Source organism: Streptopelia decaocto (assembly GCF_964273445.1).
Source record: "Streptopelia decaocto genome assembly, chromosome: 3".
Classification (NCBI taxonomy): domain Eukaryota; kingdom Metazoa; phylum Chordata; class Aves; order Columbiformes; family Columbidae; genus Streptopelia; species Streptopelia decaocto.
Window position 1 is genome coordinate 111338002 of NC_138656.1, and position 25261 is coordinate 111363262.

General features: G+C 36.4%; 1 protein-coding gene across 1 annotated transcript in view; it reads right to left on the reverse strand.

Annotated features, from left to right (window-relative positions):
• Window positions 1-3110: 3110 nt before the first annotated feature.
• The window catches only part of APOB (apolipoprotein B), a gene marked incomplete at both ends in the record, with an annotated part of 37091 nt that continues 14940 nt past the window's right edge, over window positions 3111-25261 (reverse strand). Inside the window, 13 exons of the mRNA XM_082048166.1 lie at window positions 3111-4937; window positions 6055-6238; window positions 7038-7152; window positions 7941-15521; window positions 16478-16854; window positions 19231-19376; window positions 19624-19811; window positions 19946-20121; window positions 21479-21689; window positions 22308-22429; window positions 22659-22841; window positions 23599-23810; window positions 25002-25169. Of these exons, the coding sequence (XP_081904292.1) occupies window positions 3111-4937; window positions 6055-6238; window positions 7038-7152; window positions 7941-15521; window positions 16478-16854; window positions 19231-19376; window positions 19624-19811; window positions 19946-20121; window positions 21479-21689; window positions 22308-22429; window positions 22659-22841; window positions 23599-23810; window positions 25002-25169 (11490 nt within the window). The remainder of the gene's footprint in view (window positions 4938-6054; window positions 6239-7037; window positions 7153-7940; window positions 15522-16477; window positions 16855-19230; window positions 19377-19623; window positions 19812-19945; window positions 20122-21478; window positions 21690-22307; window positions 22430-22658; window positions 22842-23598; window positions 23811-25001; window positions 25170-25261) is intronic.

Genomic DNA, 25261 nt, shown 5'->3' on the forward strand with positions numbered 1-25261 from the left:
AATCTAAAATTCTGGAACATTTTTGCTGTCCTACGTCTGCAAAAGTTTTTCATTTAGGAACACACACGTTTCTTGTCAATGTTATTTCTACAATCACTTAGTTAGAGCAGGGCATATTGTTCTCTGAATTTCTTGTTAAAATGTTTCACTTAATTAAACTTTTACAACCAGTTCTGCTCTATGTCTGATACTTGCTGTAAATTATAAAGAAAAACCCCTCTGGCATTTATGAGAATTCAGATGATGAAGAGTATAGAAAAAAAAAAGAAAGAAACAGTGTCACTGAGCCCTAGATAGTTGCTGATTCCCTGTTATCTTCCACACTCTTCGATGTAATGAAATATAATATAAAATTCCTTATTATATAAACTAGACTGAAAAAGATGCCAGAATGGAACTAATAATATTTCAAATTATTATATTGTAAACATTTAATAAGTTGAGTAAATTGCAGCATAATTTGAATAATTGTAGTTTTGTCTACATTTCTGTAACTTATTATGTGAAAAATAAGGCTAAAATGTGCAAGAACCTGAAAGAAAAACAACCAACCAACCAACCAAAAAACAACCACCCCAAATCAGGAAGCAAATCACAGGAAAACTAATGGGAATTAAAGTTACACTTGGTTGTACGTGCTTGTGCGACGTACCTGTGCACACATGCAATTAGACACTACTCCTTCCTTTACCAAAATGTTGCCAGAGTTTCAAGAGGGTTCTTGAGATGGCCTCTCTGGTGTCAGGATTTAACAAAGCAAAGTTCCAGCAAGATCTCATTTTTGAGAGCAACGTTCTGCTTCCAGGCCCTCCCAAAACCAACTGTGCAATGACTGCAAGATGGCTGTCACATCGATTACAGGATTGAGAGCTTTAATCCAATTGGCGGCAATGCTGCTGTGGACTTGGAAATCTCCTCTAACCTCTAACCACAGATTAGTGAACAAACTATTGTGTTTGCTCTTGGGAAGCTTCACTCTTGCCAAACAGAGCCAGTATTTATGCTATTTGGCATCTTTTTTATTCAGTTAACCCATTCCTTATAAGTAAATCCTTTTTTAGAATTTATAACCCTCCCAGGAACTATGGGTGATGGACAGAAATAAATAGAGGGGAAAACAAAAGAAAACAAAACTTTAAATCTCTTTTCTCCCATAACTTTTATAATTTCTTCTATTGTCCTTTGTTTCACAGGGCTATTTGTCATGATGAAGGGAAGCAAGAATCAGACAGTGTCTGGAAATCTGGTTGTGCTTAAACATTTGTGAAATTCAGGGAAATGAGTTGTGCAATCTGACATCAAATAAAGATCAGATGACCCATGGGCTTCAGTTTCCTTGTGAATGAAGGTAAAAGGGCTCTGCAGCTGACATCTCTATTTACTGGGGTACTCAGTAGGACATGTAAACAGGGATTTTTATACGTCTGGCTCCCCCGGGCAGGGTGACATATGCAGATGAGTTCTATTCAGAATGTAAAATTCTTGTTTTATCGTTCGCAGGGGACTACTCCATCTCTTTATCTGACAATTATTGCTGTATTTGTGGTGGCTGAAATGTCTGAAGAGAAAATGGATTTACCTTACTTTCTAAGAGATGCCCACTCTGCTGACAGCTAGATAGGTGCATGTATACTAATGTGCTTGTTGGATTCTTATTTTGAGGTTAATGTAACTCATTGGTGAAAAATCATTATTGGCAAACTTACTCAGGTAATAATATTATCTGGCAATAGGGATATCCAAGTTGTAGAGCCAATTAGCTCTGAGACCTTGCCAGATCAGTGTGGGCCAGCTGTGGAGATGGGAGTGTTGTTGCTGCAAAATTCAACACTGGCATTGGGGTCTCCCCTTTGTGTGGTGCTGCTCTGTGATGTAAATATGTATCTGTAATATGTATTTTTTAAACAGATGCTCCATTGCTTCATGTAGGCAATTAATCAGACCATGAGATGAAACCGGACTCTCTATTTTCCCATCAATGAACAAGGAACAAACATATTACAAAGTGAGCTGATTGTTTCAAAACAGACATTATGCAAAATTTCTAGTGTTGTTTGTTAAAGAGTTTATTCTCAAAGAGGCAACATTATTTCAGCCCGAACATGCCTTTCTCGAGGACTATCTATATAGTATTCCAACAGCTGAAAATAAACCATAACAGGTCCATACATTTTCCACTCAAAAGTAGTCTTATTTTGTGAGTGACTTCTTCAACATTTTTTAAATTCATCTTTAAATTGAGAATTCATTTAAAGAAGTCTAGGTTTCAGCCTTAGGGGACTGAGGGGAAAACTTCTTGAGTCCCATCATATTCAGTGATGCCAGTGAAACTTTGACAGTTAAGTAAACTCACAGTAAGTAAAAGTTAGACAATTTCATGTGAAACCAGAAATATCATGGGGAAACAGGTAAGAAAACCCTGTATTTCTGAATCATAAATTAGCCAGTAGAAAGAAAACCCATCTAAAATTCTTGGCATAGTTTTCTGAAAACTGACACAAGCATAAATTTATTTTTCTTAACAGAACAATGGTATTATCATCTGCAGTTTTCTATATATGTTTATATTTCTATGTTCTTTTTCACTTTTTGATGTTATTTCCAGAATTCATTAATTTTTTTCTTCATTTTTTTTATACATGCTCTTTTTATCTTCTTTTTCTCCCGGTCTTTTCTGTGAAGGCATTTCTATGCTGAGAAATAGATGTGTTTCCAAGTTGTTCTTCAGCTGCCTTGTGAATGTGACCTTTTTATGTTAAAACCTGTTTATTCTGTGTATTCAATAGCTTTTGTGACTGCTTACAATATGTATTGCACATTATTGGCTTGATCCAACATACAGTGAAATCATAGCAAAGACTTCCCATTGACCTTGACAATTGCTGGATTAAGCCCTATGGTCCAAGTAAAAGTAGCTGCAATGAATGACACAAAAATGTAGTAAAGAACTCATTTATTGGCTTATTAAGCTTATTAAAATAACCTAGTGTAGATTATTCAGTTTTCATTTACAAATTCAGATTCAAACAGTATCTACCTGAAGCTGATTGCTGTTATTTTTAAATATATTGTGGTACAACCTTGTTACTTTTCCTCTTCTGCATGTCCATTCAGGTCTTCATGCGCTGCTGTATATTTTCCATAATCTGCTGAAGGCTCAGTTGCTCAACGGCAAGTTGTTCATCAATGAATCTTTGCATTTCTTCCCATTTCCTGGAGCCTTGCTCAATGCCTTGCTGAATCAGTGTGCGTGTAAGTTCCACTTTATTTCTGAGTGCCTCTCTGCTTTTTTGGGGCATTCGGTAAATGGACTGCCAGTCAAATGGCTTGGGCACATCTATTCTAAGCTCTCCTTGACGAACAGCTATATATGGCTTTATGCTCTCACCTGTTATTTGCTCCAACCAATGAAGAAGCTCTGAGATATATTGCAGGAATGCAGAGTAACTTTCTATAGTTAAATCAATTAACCTTTTGGCCTCACTGATTAGTTTTTCTTGGGAATGACTAAGCTGCCCGTAGACCTCCTGGAGTTTTTCTTTGAGTTGTTTGTTATGTTCATTGATTTTCCTTTTAGCAGCTGCAGACCAATATCGGATTTTTTCCTGAGTAGCAGCAGAGAGTTCCATGATCTTCTGTTTTCCTTTTCCTTCAATATCAGTTATAAGGTCATAATATTCCTGCCTGTAGTTTTCCACCAATTCTCTTACTTGGTCTGTCAGGCGTTTAACTGAGTCTGCAAGATCTCCAACATACTTGTTATGCCAATCCACTAGTGTATCTATTAGATTCTTCAGCCATCCTAGTACCTTATCTTCCACCTCATAGTACTTCGCTGACCATCCAAGTGTAGATGGATCAAAATATTCCTCCCGCAATGCCTTTACGTAGAGGAGCAGCTGGCGCAGCTTTTCTGAAAGGTCCTGGAATGTCTTCTGGCTGAAATCTTTAAACTGAGAAATGTATTTTTTAATATCTTCTGCCAAGGATCTCAGTTTCTGTGCATAGTCTGAAGCCATTGCATCTTTGTATAGCTGCTGCATTTGGACTTTGACGTCTCCCAAATTTTTGGATTGCAAGCTTCTTACCATTTCTTCTACCTTCTGAAAAACTTGTTGCACTATTTGTTTCAGTTGCTTAAGCCTTCCTGCAAAATCAGCTTCCTGGAGAGTAGCAAATGTCTGCCTGACTTTTTCCTGCAAGTGTTTCAGCATTTCTTTAATTTGATCAAGCACATTACGACCTCTAAGAATTGTTTCAGAAGCAGGAACTCTGACTTCCATCTCATTGATAGCTGCAATCAGGGCATCAAAGTACTCCTGGAGTTTTGAAAGGCATAAATCAGCAATTTTTGCTACCTTCTCTGTAGCCATAAGGTATATTTCTTCACCAGTGTATTTTTCAGACAGTCCAGGGACCTGGAATTTTGTGGTTTTCAGGAATTCAATGGCTGAGTCAATTAGGTGTTTTATTCTCTTATGGTACTCTTCTATTATGTCAATTGTAGCATCCAAAATCTTTGCTTTTATGCTTTCATAGTCAAACTGTTCAGCTTGATCTGCTGCTTCCTGATATAGATGTTTAGCTTTGACCTTCATCTCCTGATATTTGTCAGAGGCCTCATTGGCAGCTGTGCGAAGCTGAGCATCTATTTGATCTATTTGTTTTACAGCAAATGTGTATGCTTTGTCAGCATTATTCTGCATTATATTCTTCATCTTTAAGGTGGCAGCACTAATTTCCAGTCCCATATGCTCCTTATGATACCGATTAACATACCTGTAGACTGCATATGTAATTTTAGGTACTTTTTCTTTTAGACCCAGCAGCAAGTCTTTGGCAGCATCCTGTTTCCAGTTGAACTTCATTTGAATCAGGTCAGGTTTCTTGAAGGATATCTCACTTTTTAATATGTCAATGTCCCTCTGTGGAGCAGACTGAAAATATAAAATAGTATAATGAAAAGTTAGCTTGTATATAAAACAAATCTGATACTACTCATGAATGTATTTCAATAGTCTAATTTTGCTTCTTTAATTTTACCATATATTAGAACACACACACACACTACAATTTTTTTGTATACTGCATGTTTGTTTTCATCTTGAAAGCTTATTTTGGAACACATTATCTTCTATCAAGCTACTTTGTGCCTCTTTGAACAGCAGGACTAGAACATAACTTAGTCTGGTCTTTTTTGAAATTTGACTGCATATAAGATTTTCCCTTCCTTTGTATTAAACGTCTATGATGTCCCATAAGGCATTCAAAGTACTTGAGAAAATAAGGCTTCTAGTCATTCTTGAAATCACTTAAAGTGAATTCAAAAAGCATTTTCTTAATATGAAAATATTAGAAAACTTCATTTTGTAATCATTTAAATCAATGAGTTAATCTGAAGAGTTGCTCAGACTAATTAAAGATCCCTGCATAAGAATCTCTTTATATAAACAACTTTTCCAGGTTTTGGTAGTAAATAGTGAATTAAGAGTTGCTTGTGATTCCTAAATTAGTATATCATCTTGCAAGGTAAGATTTTAAGTTTGAAGTTATTGTACTGTGCCAATAATAATGGCACCTTTTATTAGCAAATCTAATAAGGTTTTTACTTCACATAAAGTATTGTGATGGACTAATGGATTAAAAAATAAGACACTCTATAGGTGGTCTGTTCCCTTCCAGTGGCCTGGTTCCTAGAATGGACACTTTTGTTGTAATTATAAGTAGCCTGATAGGTATACATTAAACTTGATGGGTGGCTTATCTAGAAGTGGATTTGCACTTTCGTCACTTTCAGGGGGTGTGTTTCCTCAATCATCGGAGAAGGCAAAATTGATTGTGTGGAGGAGCTGAACCAGCCTCTTCACACAGATGCTACTTTTAGCAATGGAAAGGCCAGTGCAGGAAACAAAACCTGTAATTACTGCTAATATACCTTTTGCTTGTGCAAAGGATCTGTAATTTACGTCTTAAGATAAACATACACAAATTCTAAAAACTTTTCCTCTTAACGCACCCAACCTTTTTGCTTTTTATTTCTAATATCAAGCTTACCCGGGTTCGGTAGTAAACTTTTGCTGTGAGAACGTCAGTGTCCTTCTCAACAAGATAGCCCAAGGTCCCAGCAGAGGGTGAAGATACTGAGCCAGATAACCTCCTGTCAGTCCCTTGATAACGCACATGGACATCTGTAAATGTTGGGCTGATGATGTCTAGTGATGCAGTGTTGTCCACGAGTCTACAATAACAGTGAATAGGCAGCTATGAAGGAATGCACGAAACACAGTATGTCTAAATGCAACACCACTTGTGATTTTATATATGTGCATATATGTAAAAAATACCTTTGTCATAAAAATAAAATGTAGGTTTTTACTATGCACATTTCTTAGGATTTAGCCTAACACATTCAAAACTTTATGTCACTCTGATTTTCCTGTTTTAGATAAAACTGTATTGAGCTCTGTTGAGAATTTTCATTAAATCAGGACAGCAAAGCAAAACCTGTAGCTGTACCACTGTCAGCATTCTACAGACTTCTACAAGCTGACCGCATTTTTTTCCACTGACACTAATACAGGCAGTAAGTTTTACCTGCATTTGTACTTGTCTTCACAGACTTCTATCCCTTGGATATTTCAACAAAACACTTGCAGAATAAACCAGGCACTTAGAAGGCCAAGTTTATAATCCCTAGTACTGGTATTTGTGAACAAAAATTACTCTTAAAAGCGTTTCGGTGAAAAAAAAGAAAAAAAAAAAACAACAAAAATCGAACAGCTATGTTGATGGTCAGATCTAGAACTACTCTGATTATAAATTACTGTTTTTATATCTCAGAAGTGTTCTCAAATGAGGCTGCTGAGAAAAGCTATTCTAGAAATACTGAGAGCAGCTATATCGAGAGGGAAAAAGTCACAGCCGACAATGACAGGGTAGCTACACAGGTTCTTATTAATCACAGCAAAGCAATCTGAGGCATTAGAGATCAAAGCAACAATACATCACTGGCAATGTTGTCTATTAAGAATTTTTACCTAATTCCCGAAAGAGTAAGATCTTCCTTGTAGTTTGCACTCATGTCAAGATGTGAAAAGCTGCCAGTTGACTTCATAACAAACACGCCTTCTTCATATTTGTAGCTTGAAACAGCTGTGAAAAAGATTTCAAATGTATATGTTTCCAGGGCTTATCAGCAAACAATACAAAATAAATGTCCAGTTGTATGTTAGATGGCCAGTTGTGGGGTGTTTCAGTAGTATATAAAATTATGCATCAAGAAACTGAATGCTCATAATGCCCCAAATAAAAAGATATGAAAATATTTCTTCAACTGGAATGTTTTAAAATTCAGTTTTCCTCTATATTTAGAACAACATGGATATAATACTTTGCATTCATGCACATCGTAAGTGGGGATTCTAACTTTCTGAGAGTTCAGAATTTTATTCTGATGTACATTTTTAGTATTATTATAAATTCTTAAACTCAATTCTATATGGGAGTCCAGAGTTTTCTGAGTTTAAATAATTTTTGAAATCAAATATGCTTAGTTCCTAAGGAAAAAGATAGGTATTTCTTCATCCAAACTGAATCAGATAGAAAGTCAGCCTGCCTTCTCTCCTTTACATGCAATATCATAAGTGTTGGAGGAATGATATGTTGTTCACAATTTAAAGTAAGAAGCTGCCACAAAGAAAACAGATCTTTTACATTTTTTTCACACTGTGCCATACATATGCCTGGTCAGTAGCCTTCAGGGTGACTGACAGACACTCTGAGAATAATTCATGAAAAAATGCTGCTGATGATAAAAGAAGCATAATCAAATGTCAATGCTAAATAGAGAGCAACACCTTCATATGCATAGTTCTGAAAGAAATAAATCTGAAAAAAACCCACTATATAGTATTGTGGCATATAAAATTCTAAGGTCTTACCACTCAAGTCATATTCCAGGAACTGCAATGTTGAGCTGCAGGTAGAGTCAATGGACTGTTCAAAAGAGTCCTTTTTGTTTGTTAAGTCTGTCTTCCAGGTGACATTGTACAAAGGTGAAGCAACTTTGAAAGATCCACTCAAGGAACCAAATGATGGGATGTAAATTCCAGCAGGCAAGGACATTTGGAGAGGGGGGATCTCAATTTTCTGTTCAGGAATTGTAACCGTAGGCAGATCAAAATCTGCAATCTTACTGGCTACTTCATCCAGATCTACATGGAAACTGCCAAGAGAAATAGTCTTTGGAACAGTGAATTGAGACACAGTTATTTGGTATTCAGGTATTGTCACCTCAAAATACGGTATTTTATATTCTTCTAATGTAATATAATTGGCTCCTACATCCACTTTGGGGAATCTTAGCTTCGGCAGTGTGGGTAAATTTACATCAAATGGCATTGTGTTTAGTGTCTGTGGAATTTTTATGTTGCGCAAGTCAATGGTGTATGCTGGGACCTGGAGAGTGGTGAAAGGAACTCTGAACTCTGGAGTGCTGAGAACAGGACTTGGAGCCTTTAGATGTAACTCAGGAATACTGAGAGTGAAGCCGTCGGTCAGTTTATTCACAGGTATGGGGAAAAAGTAACCATCGTCACTCTTCGTGTACACGAGGGATACTGAACCATTTAAGTACTGTTTTCTGTAAGGACGGGTCGTGACGTCCAGCTTCAAGATATCCCATAAGCTCTTCTCAGAAATGGGACACTTTATGTTCTTGAGGAAGTACATGTATGCTTCTAAAGATCCAGAAATATCAAACTTTGCCTTTGACTTTTCGTTTGATAACTGCATATCATGACTGAGGGATAATGACTGAATTTCGCCTTCACCCTTCCAGCCAACTTTCTGGTTTGCAGCACTGATTTTCACTATGACAAATTGATTAACTGAGGCTGTGTCCAGGAGGGTATTTGGCTGAGTGGCTTGAATTTGAAGATCTGCTGATATAGCCCAAGGAGCCAGCTCCAAGGTTGCTTTGCATCTCTGAGCCCCTGTTGTTGTGAAAAGAGGTGTATATCGTACAGAATTCTTCCCGTTGTGCTCCCAGACTGCATAAACACGACGGGTAGATGCTTCAACTGCAAGTATTTCTTTCATTTCGCTGTTGCAGAGTCCATCCACTTTGGACTGGGCATCAAGCTTGAGAGATGACCGTGCTCCATTAGCATTCAGATAGGTGTGTGCCTCATGGTCTAGACTTCCAGAAAATGCATTTCCAGTGAAAAATTCTCCATCAATATCTCCAATTGTAGAAGTTTCTACTGATATGTAAGACGTAAGGCTCTCTAAAGCAAGTTTGTGAGCAATTCGCCCCTTAATGCTGGTGCTATATTTAGTAGTATTAAAATCATACATTAATTTTATCCCTGAGGAAAGAGTGGGTTTAGACTTAGTATTTCCAGAAAGTTCCTGGCTGAAATTCAATTTTAAAACTGGTGTGTTGATTTCTACATTTGTTGCCACTGAAGCTTCCAGGTTCTTCTTTGTGAGACTAAGAGTGCTGTCATGATTTCCTCCCAGAAATTTGCTATTATTCAGGGACAATGCTGTGGCCAGCTTCAACCCCCTTTTTCTTGTCAAACTTGTTGAACCGTCCAGTTTAAATTGTAGTGCATCAATGACAGAAGAGGATGAGACAGTGAGATGCCCAGCAATATCTGACTGATTAAATAGCCCAGCATTTGCAGTCAAAGTGATCACACTGGATTTAAATGAGAAGTCGTAAGTAATGTTTCCCATGGCAGGAATTAAGATGTGGTTTGACGGGCTGTTGATTCTGAATCTAGGAAGCTTTAGAGTGCGTAGATCCTGTGGAACATGAAGGACTGGAAGCTCCAGAGAAGGTAAGACTAGCGTGTAAGACGGCACTGAAAAGCCAATAAATGGGACTGTGAATCCTGTTGTGCTTATTTCTTTTGGGAGCATGTAACCAAAGGCTGGCAGCTCAGCAGTAAAAGGAGAAACATCAATATTCACAATTGGAATGGTGTATCCTGGAATCTTGAAGGTCCGTGGTAGTTTGTTCAGTGATGTCTGTATTTTGTACTTGTCAAATTTTGTTTTGGCTTCATTATATGACTTTGTGAGAAAATCTAAAGCGGTGTTTCTTCCTCTCTCAAAATGCTTGTTGAAGAAAACGATGTATTTATTAAGTACTTCATGCACAGTTGCTAAAGGAAGTGGGATTACATGCATGTCTTTGTTTTTGTCATACTGAGCATTCAATTTTAAATCAAAGGATTGTCTTGTTGTCTTCAATAAATCCTTCAGGCCTACATGTTCCCACAGTGAATAATCTTTCAGCTGTGGAGTTTTGATTCCAGTGTAGGGAATCTGAAGCTGAGGAATGGTTAGAGGAATACTTAGGAAGTCCAGGTTGGCATCTCCATTCATTTCGACATGAGCCTCAATTCTGTCATAATTGTTGCCAGCAGACATATTATGGGAATATCTGTACTGATTGAACCTGCCAGTAGTTTGCCAGCTGACCTGCTGAACAGAGGAACTCAGTGCAAAACCATAGTTATTCAGGAAGTCAATTTTGCCAGTCAGTTTCATTGGGAAGCTGATTTTCACATTTCCATCATTGTTTGTTAACAGACGAATTTCAAAAAGCTGTGCCAAGAATGAAACCTCATTATTTACAGTTCCTGTAATCCGTCCATTGAGTCGAGCATTGTGAGAGCCTGTTAATTCTACTTTCATTCCTCCAAGATGTCCTGCGCCTTTCACATTCAGAACACTACGTCCCACACGTGGTGACTCAATTTCAGACAGAAGCTGAAGTGTTGCATAATTTAGGAAACCACATTCATACCTCACAGCTTGGTTGACTTTCAGGTACTTATCATTTATTCTGTTGTCAGCAGAAAATGTCATAATGGCGCCCTCAACCCTGAAAGTGGCATGTGAATCATGAGTGCCTTCATCAGAGAAGCTAGGAGAAACCCATTTCCAGTTTCCTTTACCGGTGGAGGTAAATGATATGTGTCCTGCTTCTATCTCTGTTGTCACGTTGTTGACCAGATCAGCCTGGCTGGAGAAATCAGCTTGTGGAATACTCAGTCTGTGGGAATATGATGTTCCACTCTGCATCCAAATTTTTCTTTGCAGCTTGACCATTAAATTATTCTGTAGTGTTATTGAATTTTTCTTTGTATAAAAGTTTGCTCTAGTTTCAGCTTCACCTTCTACTGAAGTTCCTAAAAATATCACTTCATTGGTGTGATCAACTTTAAGGAACCTGTGGTTGACTTTCATGGAATTTTTAAGGTTCAGCTGCTTCATTTCAGGGGCCAAGAGACGTGAATCTGCGATAACACTGAAAACTAAGAAGTCTAATTTGGATGTTGTTTGAGCTGAAATGGAGGTCACAAATTCTGGACTGTTTGCAGATGTTGTCGTATTATGAACTCCAGCTTGTGTAGACAGTGTAAAGAATGGAGAGGTGACTCTGAAAGCACCGGACAATTTGCCAAATGTAGGGACGGTCACAGTATGTGGGATATGTGGGAGCTGGAACTCTGGTATCTTCAGGTCAGCAATCTGGAAGTCATTTAGACTGAGCTTTGGAACCAACAATTCTGGTATTTGAAACTGAGGCATCTGTATTTCTGGGAAAGAAATGTCAGAAAAGGGCATATCTCTCATCTTCATATCTTTAAAATACAAATCAATTGCTGGCACCTGAAATTCACCAGACATGAGTTTGTCTATTGTTTTCACAATCTGGAGTTTAATCTCATTCAAGTCAATTGTATAGGAAGGAATTTTAAAGGTATTTAGAACTGTAAATTCTGGGGTAGTAAATTTCATTGATAGTTTCATGTCCTTTAGTCTCTTAATATTTATCTCATAGGAGGGAATATGCAGATCAGTCAGTGGAACAATGAAGTCTGGTGTTCGAAATGTTGCTTCCCGAAGACTTCGGAGACTAACTTCAAAGGCAGGTATAGTGACTATAACAGCTCTGATTTCAGGGACTGTAAATCCTGTTTCAACAAACTGGTTTAAATTTTCAGCCCAATTTTTTAGGTCATACTTTTCAGCCAAAGCAATGATTTTCTTAAAAGCTATGTTCCACTGGTCAGAAATGTAAATGACAACAGAGTTGTAGAACTGGCTTATCTTCTGAAGACACCACTGGAACTCCCGGGAAATATCCAATTCAGAAATCCTCTCTCGCAGGTCTTCCAGATGTTCATTTACCTTGGCCTTGAGATTAGCAAATGTTGTTGAGTTTATGAGCTCCTTGAACCAGTTAATTATTGCAGCAAGCTTGGTGTCCTTCAGTTGTTCCACATATTTTGAAATCACAGCTCTGAAATCTCTCAAATACTGTTTCAGTGCTTCTGCTTTCTGTGGAAGTTCTAGATTTCTAAGTTCCTCATTTATTTTCTGGGTCACTTCTCGGATTTTTTTATTTGTGTCATCAACAAATTTGTTATAGTCAAAAGACTTGAGCTTTTTTATAACCATATCAAGGAACTTGTTCACTTCCTTTATCATCATTTCATAATCAAAGTTCTGCACTTTCTTGACAGCATCATCAATAAAAATGACAACTTTATCAAAGCAGGACTTCACATCAATATTTTTCAGGTAGACGATCAGTTTCTGGGCAGTTTCTTTTATTCTGTACTGGTTAAACAGTTCTATAATTCTGTCCATTAAAAAAAAAATCTGCTTATCTATTTCATATTTTACAATCAATTTGTGTATATGACCTCGGAAAGCACTGATCTTCTCAGAGACTTCATACTCCTCCATCAAATTTAGAATAAAGTCTTTGATTTGTTCAAGAACTACGTTAATTTTTTCAATTGGTAATGAACGCTTCAATTTTTCTAAAACTTCTTTAACATCAAACATTTTAATCTGCTGTTTCAGATTTTCTGCAATGTGTCTGACATCAATATTCTGAATCTGAACCTTGAGTTGCTCTAGGTTTTCCTGTATCCTAGCTGTAATCCGGTACTCATCATCTACATTTTTAATCCAAGCCAAAGTGCTGCTTCCAATTTTGCTAGGATAATACTGGCGAAAAAAAATTTGCAATTTTTGAATTGTGTCAAGTACAGTCATTCTTATTTTATATTTGTTATCTAGAGCTGTCACTTTTTCAACTATTTGGTCAAGAAGCTGTGCAAGAAGTGTTTTAAGGTCATATTGGTCATAATGATCTTTGATGTATTGCTCAATTTGTATCAAATAGACCTGCAGCTGAGACAGTATTTCTTGAAGCTTGTCCATGGCTTTTTCCAGCATAATTTGGAGATCATCAGATGTTATTCTGTAGTCCTTTGTAAAAGCAACCAGATTATTTTTCATGCTGCTAACTCTGCCTTTCATATCTAATTTGTCCATGTAATCATTAATGTGCTGTGGGAGTTTATCCAAAGTTGCCTTGTATTTTCTCATTTGTTGTTCTATGTTAATGTTTTTCAGGTAACTCTGTACAGCCTGCAGTGTGGATAGAATGGTGCCCCTGATTCGTTCAAAGTAAACTGGCAAATGTTCCAAGAATGGTAGGTGAATGACATGCATGTCTTTATTTTTGTCGTATTTCACAAAGCCGGAGATGCTGAATTCTTGAGGCTCTGACACACTGCCCCTGAGGCCCAATGCATCAATTAAATTAACTTGTCCAGATGTGAATGGTAGAGTTACTGATGTATCCATTACAGAGAAATCTGCCAAAGCTTTTCCACTAAGTTCCACACCGGTCTTTTCTTCATCATTATAAACAGTGAGATCTTGAGAATATACATTATTGTTTAGCTGACTTTTCAATTTCCAAGCACTTGACTGCTCTGATGGAGTGAAAAGCATATGAACTTTGCTATCAAGCAGGGTAGTGTATTTTCCCCTGGATGTCAAACTATGGCTACTAGATCCTCTGTAATCATGGGAGAAAGTGAAAGCAAGAGGCTCTGCTTCAAACAGGAATTTGCTGTAGAGGTCTCCGGTGTGTTCACCCATAGCGATCAGCTTTCCATTACCGTTGGTATGTATGTCAGCAGTGATAGCAAAGGGGGCCATAGTGGAACGCAGAGTATTGCTGAACCGGAGATATTTGGAATCACAGTTTGTGTTCATAGTAAGTGAGGAAGCAAGTCCTGCCACATTCAGACTGACTCTGTGACTCACTGCTGCACCTTGAACATTTGCGACTGTATCTGTTTTAAAGTTTACAACTAGGTATTCAGATGTAATGGCGTAGGTATGCCTTATTTCATCTGCTCCATAGGCTGCTCTGATGTTGCCACCCAAGTTCAGCTTCAGAGGCTCGAGTTGAAGTTCTGCTTTGTTGGAAACTTCTGTTTTGGTGTATTTCATATTATTGCTCAGTTTAGCTGTAAGTGAGCTAGGCTGCAGTTGTAGGTCAAAAATGTGCTTGTGGAACTTGTCAAAGCTGAAACTGTTGTCCAACTTCGAAGAAAATGTTAGGGATAAGCCAGGAATATTCAAGTCATTTGTGTACTCCAGCTTAATCTCTTTGAATGACCCTTGCAAATTATTGGAAAACTTGAGTCCTTCTCTATTAACTCTGAAGTTTAAAACATGTTTGTTGTCCATACCCAGAACTGTACTCTGATATTCACTTCCCAGCGTTATTTCTGCTAGGCTTACTCTTCCGCCTAGATTGAATTTGGCATTGTTTTTACCATAGCGCCCAGAAGAGGACAGTGACATGGAGCCTCCAGCAGTATCAAGTTTAGCATTCATTTCACTCTGCATTGTCAATGGACTAAACTGCACATTTGTGGTTGCGCTGCTGGCGAGACCATACTGATTCACATTGAGTGATGACTTATGTGCAGCTCGATTCCTTTGATCAGTCAGAGAGATATCAGTGTTGAAAACAAGGTCCTGGGAATTGAGAGAACCTGCAAACAAGGCATAACACTGGGTTTGCTTGTAAGTGGCTTGGTACTCGGATCGAAGTGCTGCCATCTTCTTTGACAAAATTAATTCAAGCTTATTGACACCTGCAATATGTCGATACCTCCCATTTGTTTCAGACGTAATTTTCAGCTGGCTGTTCTCGTACTTCAGTGAAGCTGTGTTCTTTAACAGTCCACTTTGTACATCAGAAACTGAAGTAATGGAAAATAAATCATCACTGTATCTGCCAGATATCTGATTGGTAGCCTGAAGGTAAGAAGAATCCAACTGCAGATTTGATTTTCCTTCTAAAATCCGTCTCTTTTCATTGTATGAGCTTGACAGAGTGTAAATGCTTCTTGCGAAGACAGAAGCCACTTCCAGCTGTCCTTCCATCTTCACATTATTGATATTCACGTTGTTTGTCTTTTCAGAAACAATATCACCGGAAAGTGAAAGCAGAGGACCCAGAGTACTGGATGCCATAAGTGATAACGTGTAGTTTGCAACAGAACTAGGTTCATTACTCTTTGTCCTGGCCAGCTTAAAAACTGATGTTAAGAGTCTGTGCTTCAGGTGATTTTCATATGCACAGGTGAATCCATTTCTACTATATGATGCTTCTCCAGAACCTGAAATAGGAAAAGCAGACAAAAGAAAATGGTGTAATTTATACCATTTTGTCTTAAGTCTGATGCCACTAAGCTTTGATGTTACTACTTGAATTGTAATTACTGTTATTATACTGTTTTGCTTTAAAGGCCAAAGTGTTTCAGTAAATCTTGAATATTTCTATAAATATAGCTATTATTTTGATATTTAGGGCTAAAGTTTTGAACTATAAATAAATTAAATCTCTACAGTACTCTACTAAATATACTTATGTAAAATGACATGAAGTTCTTTAATTATTTAAACTTAAATTGAGAAGGTGGACTCTCAAGAATAACCCATATCTAACATTCCCCTTTTTTAATGTTTTCTTCATTATGCTTAATTTATGGTTGGGAGATTAGAAGGGACTGAATTTAGTTTGTTCTTTTGCAATTTTAGAACTCAAACTGCAATTTGAGAGGAACTAACTTAAAAATACCAGTTTTCAAGCCTATCCAGTCTGACTCCAGAATAATTGCTGTGTAGTTATAGCAGTATATGGACATGTATAAATGATAAAAAAAAAAAAGAAAAAAAAAAGATTATATATATAAATATAGCCAGAAAGATTAATAAACTGTGGTCATACCTACACATTCACCTGCACATTTGATTTTGAAAACACTCGATTTGTCAGATACACAGGTGTTTATAGAATCATGCCTTTAGTTTTGAAGGGCTTTTTATCCACTAGGGAAACTCTAAGAAAATGTGGACTTTAAAAGTCTTTATTGAATTACTCTGACTTTACTTTTAGTGCCTGAATAAGCAGATTCACATACTATATTTTAAAACAAAGCAAAAATGATTTGAATGCATATAGCAGTTTTTTTTAAATAAACAACAGGAAAATCAATGTGCTATACCCGATACATGGAAAATAACGTCATCAAAACAGTTTTGCTGAAATTGCAGTATTAGCACACATTTTTACCTTTCACACTGTAGGAAAGTAGCTCAAAAACAGAGTCAGCGTTCGTGGCATATGTAGTTCTTACACTGGGTGCTTTGTCTGTGGTGCTGTTAGCCAAGGTGTACGCTGCTGTCCAGTTGTAATAGTTGCTGTACACATTTGCAGAGAGCTCTAATGCGCCAAATAAAGGCACACGAACAGGGTAGAATTCTGGAATAGTAAATGTCGGGATTCTGTATTCCTGAGACGGCACACTTATTCCCATTGATTCCATTACCAGAGGAGGTGTTTTAACAGTCTGTGGCACCCTTATGTCACGGGATGATCTTCCACCAAACGGCAACGGGATATTAATTAGAAAACTGTTTTTATTTAAGCTGTATCTGATCCGGCCTTCACTAGAAAATAAAAGTGGTTCTATTAGAAACTGGAAGTCCGTGAAGCATATACAGAAATTTCCATGAATCCTACTACTCCCATGATACTGATCTTACTTACATGTTTATATTGATTTCCTGAATTTAGGTTTAGAAAGAAATGTGATGATTATCTATTATTATTATCATTTTTTAAGCACTCATCTATCAGAATTTACCGAAAGCACTTTTGAGATCAGTGAATGCTATCAATGTTTTTTCCCCTTATTTCCTAAGCGGGGAGACTCACAGGTCAAGTAGTCCAGAAGGTCATTCTTTCTGTAAGACCTCATATTAGAATTCAAAGGTTCCTAATTCTTTGTTCAGAGCTTAACTAACTTTAGCTCACAGGTGGAGAGTGCCATTCAAGGGCTAAATACACAACTGTTAGGAATTTTGCGTTTGTTTTTCTACTCTGAGAATACAAATCCGCTTTATGAACATTAATGAAAGGATGTGTTGGCATGAAAATGATCCTCAAAATAAAGGAATTTGAATGAAAATAGCTGACATACAGGAAAAAAATCCTCCAAAACCACTGCCACACTTGTGCAATGTGGCATGCTGAGTACCACAAAAAGGCAGTTATATTCTTCCTTAAAAAAGTGATGTATTCTTATAGAAATGCATTAAAAGTCTTATTAGCATTAGAAGTTGTAAGAATCTAAACTATAATTAATTTATCTTTCTGATTATAAGCATTTCCAAAGCTTCTTCCAGATATTCAACACTTATTTTATTCTGAATAAAAAGAAATTAAAATCTAACCATTTGACCAGAAGCTAGGACTGGAAAAAATGGATCATCAGCTGAAAAGCTTGTGGGGAAAAAGTGCAATTACAAAAAGGCAAAACAGGAGGAAACTCGGCCTTAATTTGTTCATGAACAATAAGCTGGCAAAGATGCTCTTCTTGTTTGCCTAACTGGTCTTTTATATTACAAAATCTTTTTTTTTTTTTTTTTTTTTTTTACTATTAGATCTACATCTTAAAATGAAAATTAAGGAAACATTTTTGTGATTTTTTTCCTTTACATCAAATGGTTAAAAAAGCAACATCACAGAGCAGTAAATATTCCTATTATTATAATGTGCACTGCTGATAAGAATATAGCAGAAAATACATTTTTCCTTGCTTATACTTAGTTTAGTAACACAATGGAAGTAATAGAGATGTGTGTCATTAGCATACAGTTTTGAATTACCACAGTGAAAGATAGCACATGGAAAAACAGCACTAAGAGACACAAAACGCAAGACTGTTCTCCATCTGTTTCTGTAATCCAATCTTATGCTAGCTTCTGTTGTCCTTTACGTTTATTTCAACCATCAATATTTCCCTAGCTCATGGGAAAACTATACAGACATGTTTCTATTTATCACAGTGGTGGCTGTGGGTGTATTCTGAAGATACTACCAAGCAATACTGTTCCTTGAATTCTTACACACAAGCAGAGCAGCAATGTGATATGAACACTAAATGGTAAGAACAATATGTGTTACGAACTGTAATGAGAGCAAATCCTGGCAGGTGCGTGAGCATTTTGAAGTCTAGATCCACTCTGGGGCTGACATACAGTCTAACTTCCAAGAAACAGAAGAAATATACTATTTATCTGCCTTCCAGTCTCTCCTTTTGTTTGCCAAAACCCACCTTCTAGAATTTTTTAACATATTGGATGATTTCTGTCAAATGTGACAGAAGGGTAAAAGCCTCAAGGGTAATTGCATTCATTCAAGTTCTGTGAAACTTTCTGTAAGTAGAGGAGATGGGCCCAAACTAGTGCAAGCATTGAGTCCATATGTGTACAACAGTGGCACGTGTTGCCTCTGAGCAAGCGGAAGATGAAGTCAGACCCTGGGAAGAAGTCAGGGTGCTATTAATATATTTGTGGAGATCAACCAGTATGTGTTGGGGAATGGGAAAAACTGTCCAATAGGACTGCACAGGAAAAAGTAAAAATACTAGGGTTATGGCCAAAGACAAGGGGTCTGTAGGGATGCAGGACACAAATTTATGGGAAGCCTGGCTTCATGATTTCTGTGGCTTAGAGTAAGGATTGTGGAATGCTGTATTTTTGTTTGGTTTTCATTACTATATAACACAATACTTCAGGATGTATTCACATACTGCAGGTGTGAACGCTATAAACTCAAATCTGTATTAAAGACATGCATCATTTCCTCCACATAGTTTAATCTCTCTGGTCTTAATATTCTTTGTTATGATTCCAATTTTATGCTAATATTTACAGCAACTCCAGTTGTTTTATAAAACAAAGTACACTAAAATAACACAACAATATGAACAAATATCTATTTTCAGTTTCCTGTGTGACTATCCTCATTTCTCTCCTTACCTTTTCAGGAAAAGTTCTTCAGGAATGGTGATAACAGGCAGGCTAATTTTCTGAATGTTCAGTTCCTGAAGTCCACTTAGTTTGTCTTGCAGAATCTGGGCATAAGGAACATCTTTTGATGCCTTTTGCAGCCAGGTGTTGGTTGCCTGAAATGAGGAGACATGTTTTTCAAAGTAAACAACAAGTTTCAGCACTTCCCAGTAAGTTATCTGAAAGCCATTGTAACGATCCATATACTGAGCCCAAGGCATTTGATAAAGTTGGAAATATACATCCTGTTCAATCTGATGAGTACTTTTACACATATTTACCATTTTGGCTTTCATGGGGGAGGCAAGAATTCACCAGGGCTATGTGGTCAAACTGTAATATCTACCGTAAGTTGAAACATACCACAATAAATTGTGACACAATATGTCGCAGTGTCATATCTGTATGAGCCACTTTCCGATCCAGCAGTTCATTGGCATGTTTCTCTAAAGTTTTTGGATAGTCTGAAAAGTCAACTGGGAAGCCAGAAGACATATTTTTCACAGCAGCACTGGCACCTGAATTCCACTCTAGCTCAACTTTCTCAGAATCTGAAAATCAAAAATTTAAAAGAAAATGGTAGGATTAGTAATATTCTTAGTCTATTTAAGGATATACTGTAAACTAATGTAACAAGATGTTTAAATGTATAGGTTGTACATGTAGATCATATTTTCGTCTTTACCATATCTGAAAATAACTCTTTCTGAAACTGAGTTTCCATGAATTGTTGCAGCTGAGCTCATCTGAAGATATCCTTTGGCTGGTGAATAATGAACCAGTGCTTCAGTTTTAAGTTCGGTTTGCAGGCGAGGAATAGAAATGGTACCTCCTAACATTGCCTCTTCCATTCCAGCATATCTGTGAAAGCAGAAAGTAAATGTGTGGGGGTTTTTTGTTTGTTTGTTTGGGTTTTTTTGTTTGATTTGGTTTTGGTTTTGTTTGTTTGTTTAGGTTTTTTAATAAAGAAAAAATAATTTAAAAATCCATTTTTCTCTACTTTTTCACTTATGTTTCAGGAGCAATTTGAGCATTTAAATCTATAGTAAAAGAATAATAGGTGCTACAAAAAATAGATTGAATCAAACTTGTAAACCCTATTTCAATTCAATGAACGTTTTCAGCTTCTGCTAGTTACTTTGGGAAATCTATGATAAATTATTATAATGCTGCTATGCAGATACACACAATAATAATTCTGTATTAATTTCATAACACTGAAATGGATGGAAATATGTACCTGTCTTGCTAAAGTTGTACCTGGACCAAATTCTGAACTTCTTACTCAAGCTGAATTGTCTGCTAGGGGTACAGACTGTGGCCATGAATCACGTAGAAACAAAACACTTGACAAAATATATTATGCCACTGGGCTTAATTTTCCTCTATTCACATTTATTTTATATCTCTGTAACTTTGTTGACTTGAGCAAACTTCTACTATTATGTTAGTGCAAATGAAAGGGAATTGAGGTCCCTGACATCTGTCCAAAGCTCCCACTGATATCAGAGGCAATTCTGCATGAACAGCAAAGACAAAGACTCCCCAGGGCACCATCAAGATCACAGAATTCCATGGAAGATTGAGGTTTATTAAAGAATGTGATCAGCTCATTTCACTATGGGCTTGTGAGGCAGACAATTTTAGAAACCCTGGCAGGCTGAACATTTTTGTTAGCTCCCCTGTAGATGTTCCCGGAAATATTCTCATCATGAAGCGTGGGAATTTTTACAGGAAGCTCTCAGTTATTTTTGATTTTGTTGCTTGTTGAGTGCCATTAGACTTCTTCATGGGGAGATGTAATAACTTTTTTTAGAGCCAAACATATCCAGTAAAAGATAATACCTCTCTGAACAAACCTTGCCTTGTTTATATCCTTGGATTATCACACCTGCAATAACACTAGTACAATGTCATTCTTGTAGTCATACATGTGCAAACATGGGAGAACTAGCTCAAAGAAACTGTAATACAAATTATATATATATATATATGCATATAGTAGGAAAGATCAGTTGGTGTATTAGATGTATGTATTTGATGTATACATGATGGATTACAAATAAAATACTTTAAGGGTTTTAAAGAGAGTTTTAATGACAAGTGTATGTGTCTCTCTATATAAGTAATTTCTCAAAAATCGGATGAAATTTTCCAAAGTATTCTGCCTTTAGATATGCTATTCAAATGTAAAAGTCTAAGTGGTTTTCTGTGTTACCTTATCTGGCCAGTAAGAGTAACTTCAGAAATCTTCTTGTTGTTAAAGTCCAAGATAATGGTATATGCTTTCTTCCCAGGAATGGATTCATCAGTAATTCTGAAGTTTGTACCAAAGTCGACATCAACACGTGGAATCTGGACATCACTGGTCAAAATTTTTCTGTCTCTGTTGTACCTCAAGGTCAATGTGGCCTCATGCTGCTTTACACCTGGAAAATATAATGTAATTTGCTTATTTGCAACTATGGAGTCTGTTTGGACTTTTTTTAAAAGGAAAATAAAAAAAGGATTGACTGGAAATTATATCACCCTGAAGATCTAATATAACTTTCGATGAGCCTGAATCAAAAACTGGGTCATCTTCTCCTCATCTTCTAAACGCAACATGGTCTAATCCACTAATCCTGTCACTAGTTTTGTTACGTAAACTTGCCATCTCACAGGTTCTCCCTTTGATGCTAATGCAGTTCTTCTCAGTTTGTGTACTTTACTTCCAGATTTGATCAGAAATTATATTTTTCTCTTGCTCGTATAGAAGCCACCAACTTGTCTTCCTTGCTTCCATTCACCAACATCACGCTTTTATTTAAATCAAGGGGAAGCATTTTGGGGATATGAAATCAGTCTCTGATCATGAAAGTCTTGCACTGTGATTGCACACATGAAACGAAATGACAGTTATAGTATTGGCCTGTTTTCATCTGAAAATTGCATCCTATTTTATACTGTAAAGAATTCTATTATGATTTATTCATATAAATATTTTTTCCATTAAATGACACAGTTCAAAACTGAGCTAATCTATACCGCTTTTTTCAAACTCTTACCTTCTGCCTGTATAGCAAACGTTAAGGTGTCTATCAGGTCATTTCCTTCTCTCTGCAGGCCGTAGTTTGCACTTGCAGAGTATTCCTTCACTTCACCTGTGGACACTAATTCAACTTCATATCTAAAGAAGGAGTAAACAAATGTATTTCAAATAACTATTTTGTGTATGACCACAAACAAGATAAATCATACAGTTCCCAATAGCTCTCTTTCTGAGCCCCTCCTGCTAGCCTGTTTTTAAAGATTTTTAAAGGCAAGATTTGTGTGAGAGGGTTCTGTAGATACCACGTCCTAGGAGGGAAAGTTAGTTAACAGAAAAGAAAAACATAGTTAAAGCTGATATGACTTACCTCGATTCTCCAGTCAAGGGATAATATGGAGCTGCCTCCATGGCACTGGCATTAGAGTACAATAATTTGGTGCAGAAACTTAGACCAGGAATGAAAGGCTTGCAAGAAGTCCAGGTTTCTTGGTTCTCAGTCAGAGATGGAATCTCTTCAGTTTTGGCTGGAGACACCAAATGTAGCGTATTGCTGAAATAACAAAAATGAGCCATTTATTACCAGGACATGTTTCAGACATTGTCTTATTAAGGTTATTTTCTGAATATAAATCACTTGTTAAGGTAGGGGCTTAATGAAATAACATTAGATGGCTAAATGATGGTGGTTTACTATTGTTAGGTACAGGGTGTTTCAAAAAGATGGACCCACTTGAGAGGCATTTGGGACGAATTCAGCTATCTAGATGTTGTCCATACAGCAGGCAGAGGGAATGTAGAGCATTTATAAGAAGGTTACTAAAACTTGGTAACTCATTAAACTGTTTGTAAATTTTTGTGTAATTATAACATGTTACCATAGTGAAATTGGGTCCACTTTTTTGAAACACCCTGTATTATTACTGATAATTATAATTGTCTGTATTGAGCCATTTACCCTCTCTAAAATTAGTGTTAAGTAGTTCATTTAAACTCAATCAAAAAATAGACATTGCTACTAAAATATTTTTTCCATGAAAGAAAACAAAATAATAGTACTGGTAAGAGTCTTGTTGAAAATTTCAGAAATTAGCAATAAATTAAATAATCTATAAGCCATGGATTGCAGTCACCACATATCTGGGATATTTGCTTATCTAACAGAAGACATCACAGTTTTACGATGTCTAGGATTTTTCTGAACTGAAAATTTCTCCGTGCCTCCCCTAGCCTCTCAATTCCATCACAATAAAAAGCAAGAAGAGAAGTAAAGAACATGGCCTTGAAAGTTCTAAGTCAGTTCTCGTTACCTGATACTGAGAAGCTTTGTTGGAGTCTTTGGAGCAGGAATGCTGAGTTTCAGCTGTCCAGCTTTCATACTAACATGCGCTTCAATTCCAGACTCATGGAATACGTTAGAATTCATCTCCACACCACTTCTGGCAAATTCAGGCATGTTTATTCCCAGGTGTGTTACAAACTCAATTGCCACTGAAGGTTTAGCAATGAGTTCTGCTTGCATCTAGTTTATAAAAATAAAATTGTGTATTTATTTGCCCAATGCATATCTTACTGGTTTTATGAAACAAATGTAATATTCTTGATAACCTATAGGTAAGTTTTATACAATTGGTTTTCTATTCAAAAAATTTGATTTCCAAGTCACATAAGCAGAGGGACCACAAAAGCGGTAACTATAATGTAACAGCAACAGTAAGATGATAACACCAAGGAACCATACCTACTTAATGTAAAAATATTCATGCTTCAGGAAGATTTTGTACATGGAGCTGTTTGCATGTATTTTTAAATCTGAAGACAAGAGCCAGTTTTCCATTGTAAAAGAAAAAAAAAAAAGGCAGTTTTCAAAAACAATGAGCAAACTATTCAACAAAAAATAAATGGATCCAAGATTTTATTGTTTCTAAACAGAAAACAGATTATTTCCAAGCTTTTGTTTTGGCCATTAAAGAAAGAAGGGACAGAATGCAAAATTCTCAAAAATATTCCAAAAGGAACTAAGAGACAACCAGTACTAAATTAGAGGGCTCATTTTTTTTACTTTTACTTAAATCATGCGTATGGTAGAAAATTAAAGCTTAGGTGAACTGAAACTATCGAGAAGTGACTAAATTAGAATAAAATAGTTATTAAAATGGTTAAAACCATAAATATTTTAATTTTTTTATTTTTATTTTTTTACTGTCATCAGGTAATTAGTTTTGTCACATGCTCTTTAATTGTTATGATTTTAAAATGTTTCCTTTTAGATCAAAAAATGTTTCAGTTAACACAATTTTCAATATTTCTTTTAGCCAAAAATTAAAATTCTCATTTTCAATTGGCCACATCAATTTTTTTAATTAACTGTTTGGTTTGAACAGCAAATGCATATGCTGTAACTTTTGTATTATTCTCATTTGAGAGCAGGGAGAGAAAAATAAATAGAGATTAAAATGATTATTTTTGAAAGGGTGATTAAAATACTTCTAATTCATAAATTTTATTATGTCTCATACATCATTCATTGCATGTATTACTGCTTTAATGTAAATGTTATCCACAAGTTAACTGGAGACCTCTAATAAGTAAGTGGTTTTTTCATTTCAAGAGTATTTTGTAGTCTTTGAAATTCTTCTGGTGTTACAGTTTTATCCCTAAATGAGATTGTAGATTAGGAGGAGAGAAAATATAGATAGCTGTTGAGACTTACGCTTTTTTGATGAAGCTTCACAGCTACTTTGGCCCCAGGCGTTGCTATTCCAGACAAAGCAAACTTCAGTTGCAAACCTGCTCCAGTTGGGAGCTCAAACTCATTGTCCATGAACATATAGTGGACAAATAAATCCCTGTCAACACCTTTGGAGATGGCTTGTGCAATCTGTGAATAAAACAAGGACATGAACTCCAACAAATCTACTTTGGAATACATACATTTTGTACTTTAAAAATTCACCATGGAATGATTGTAAC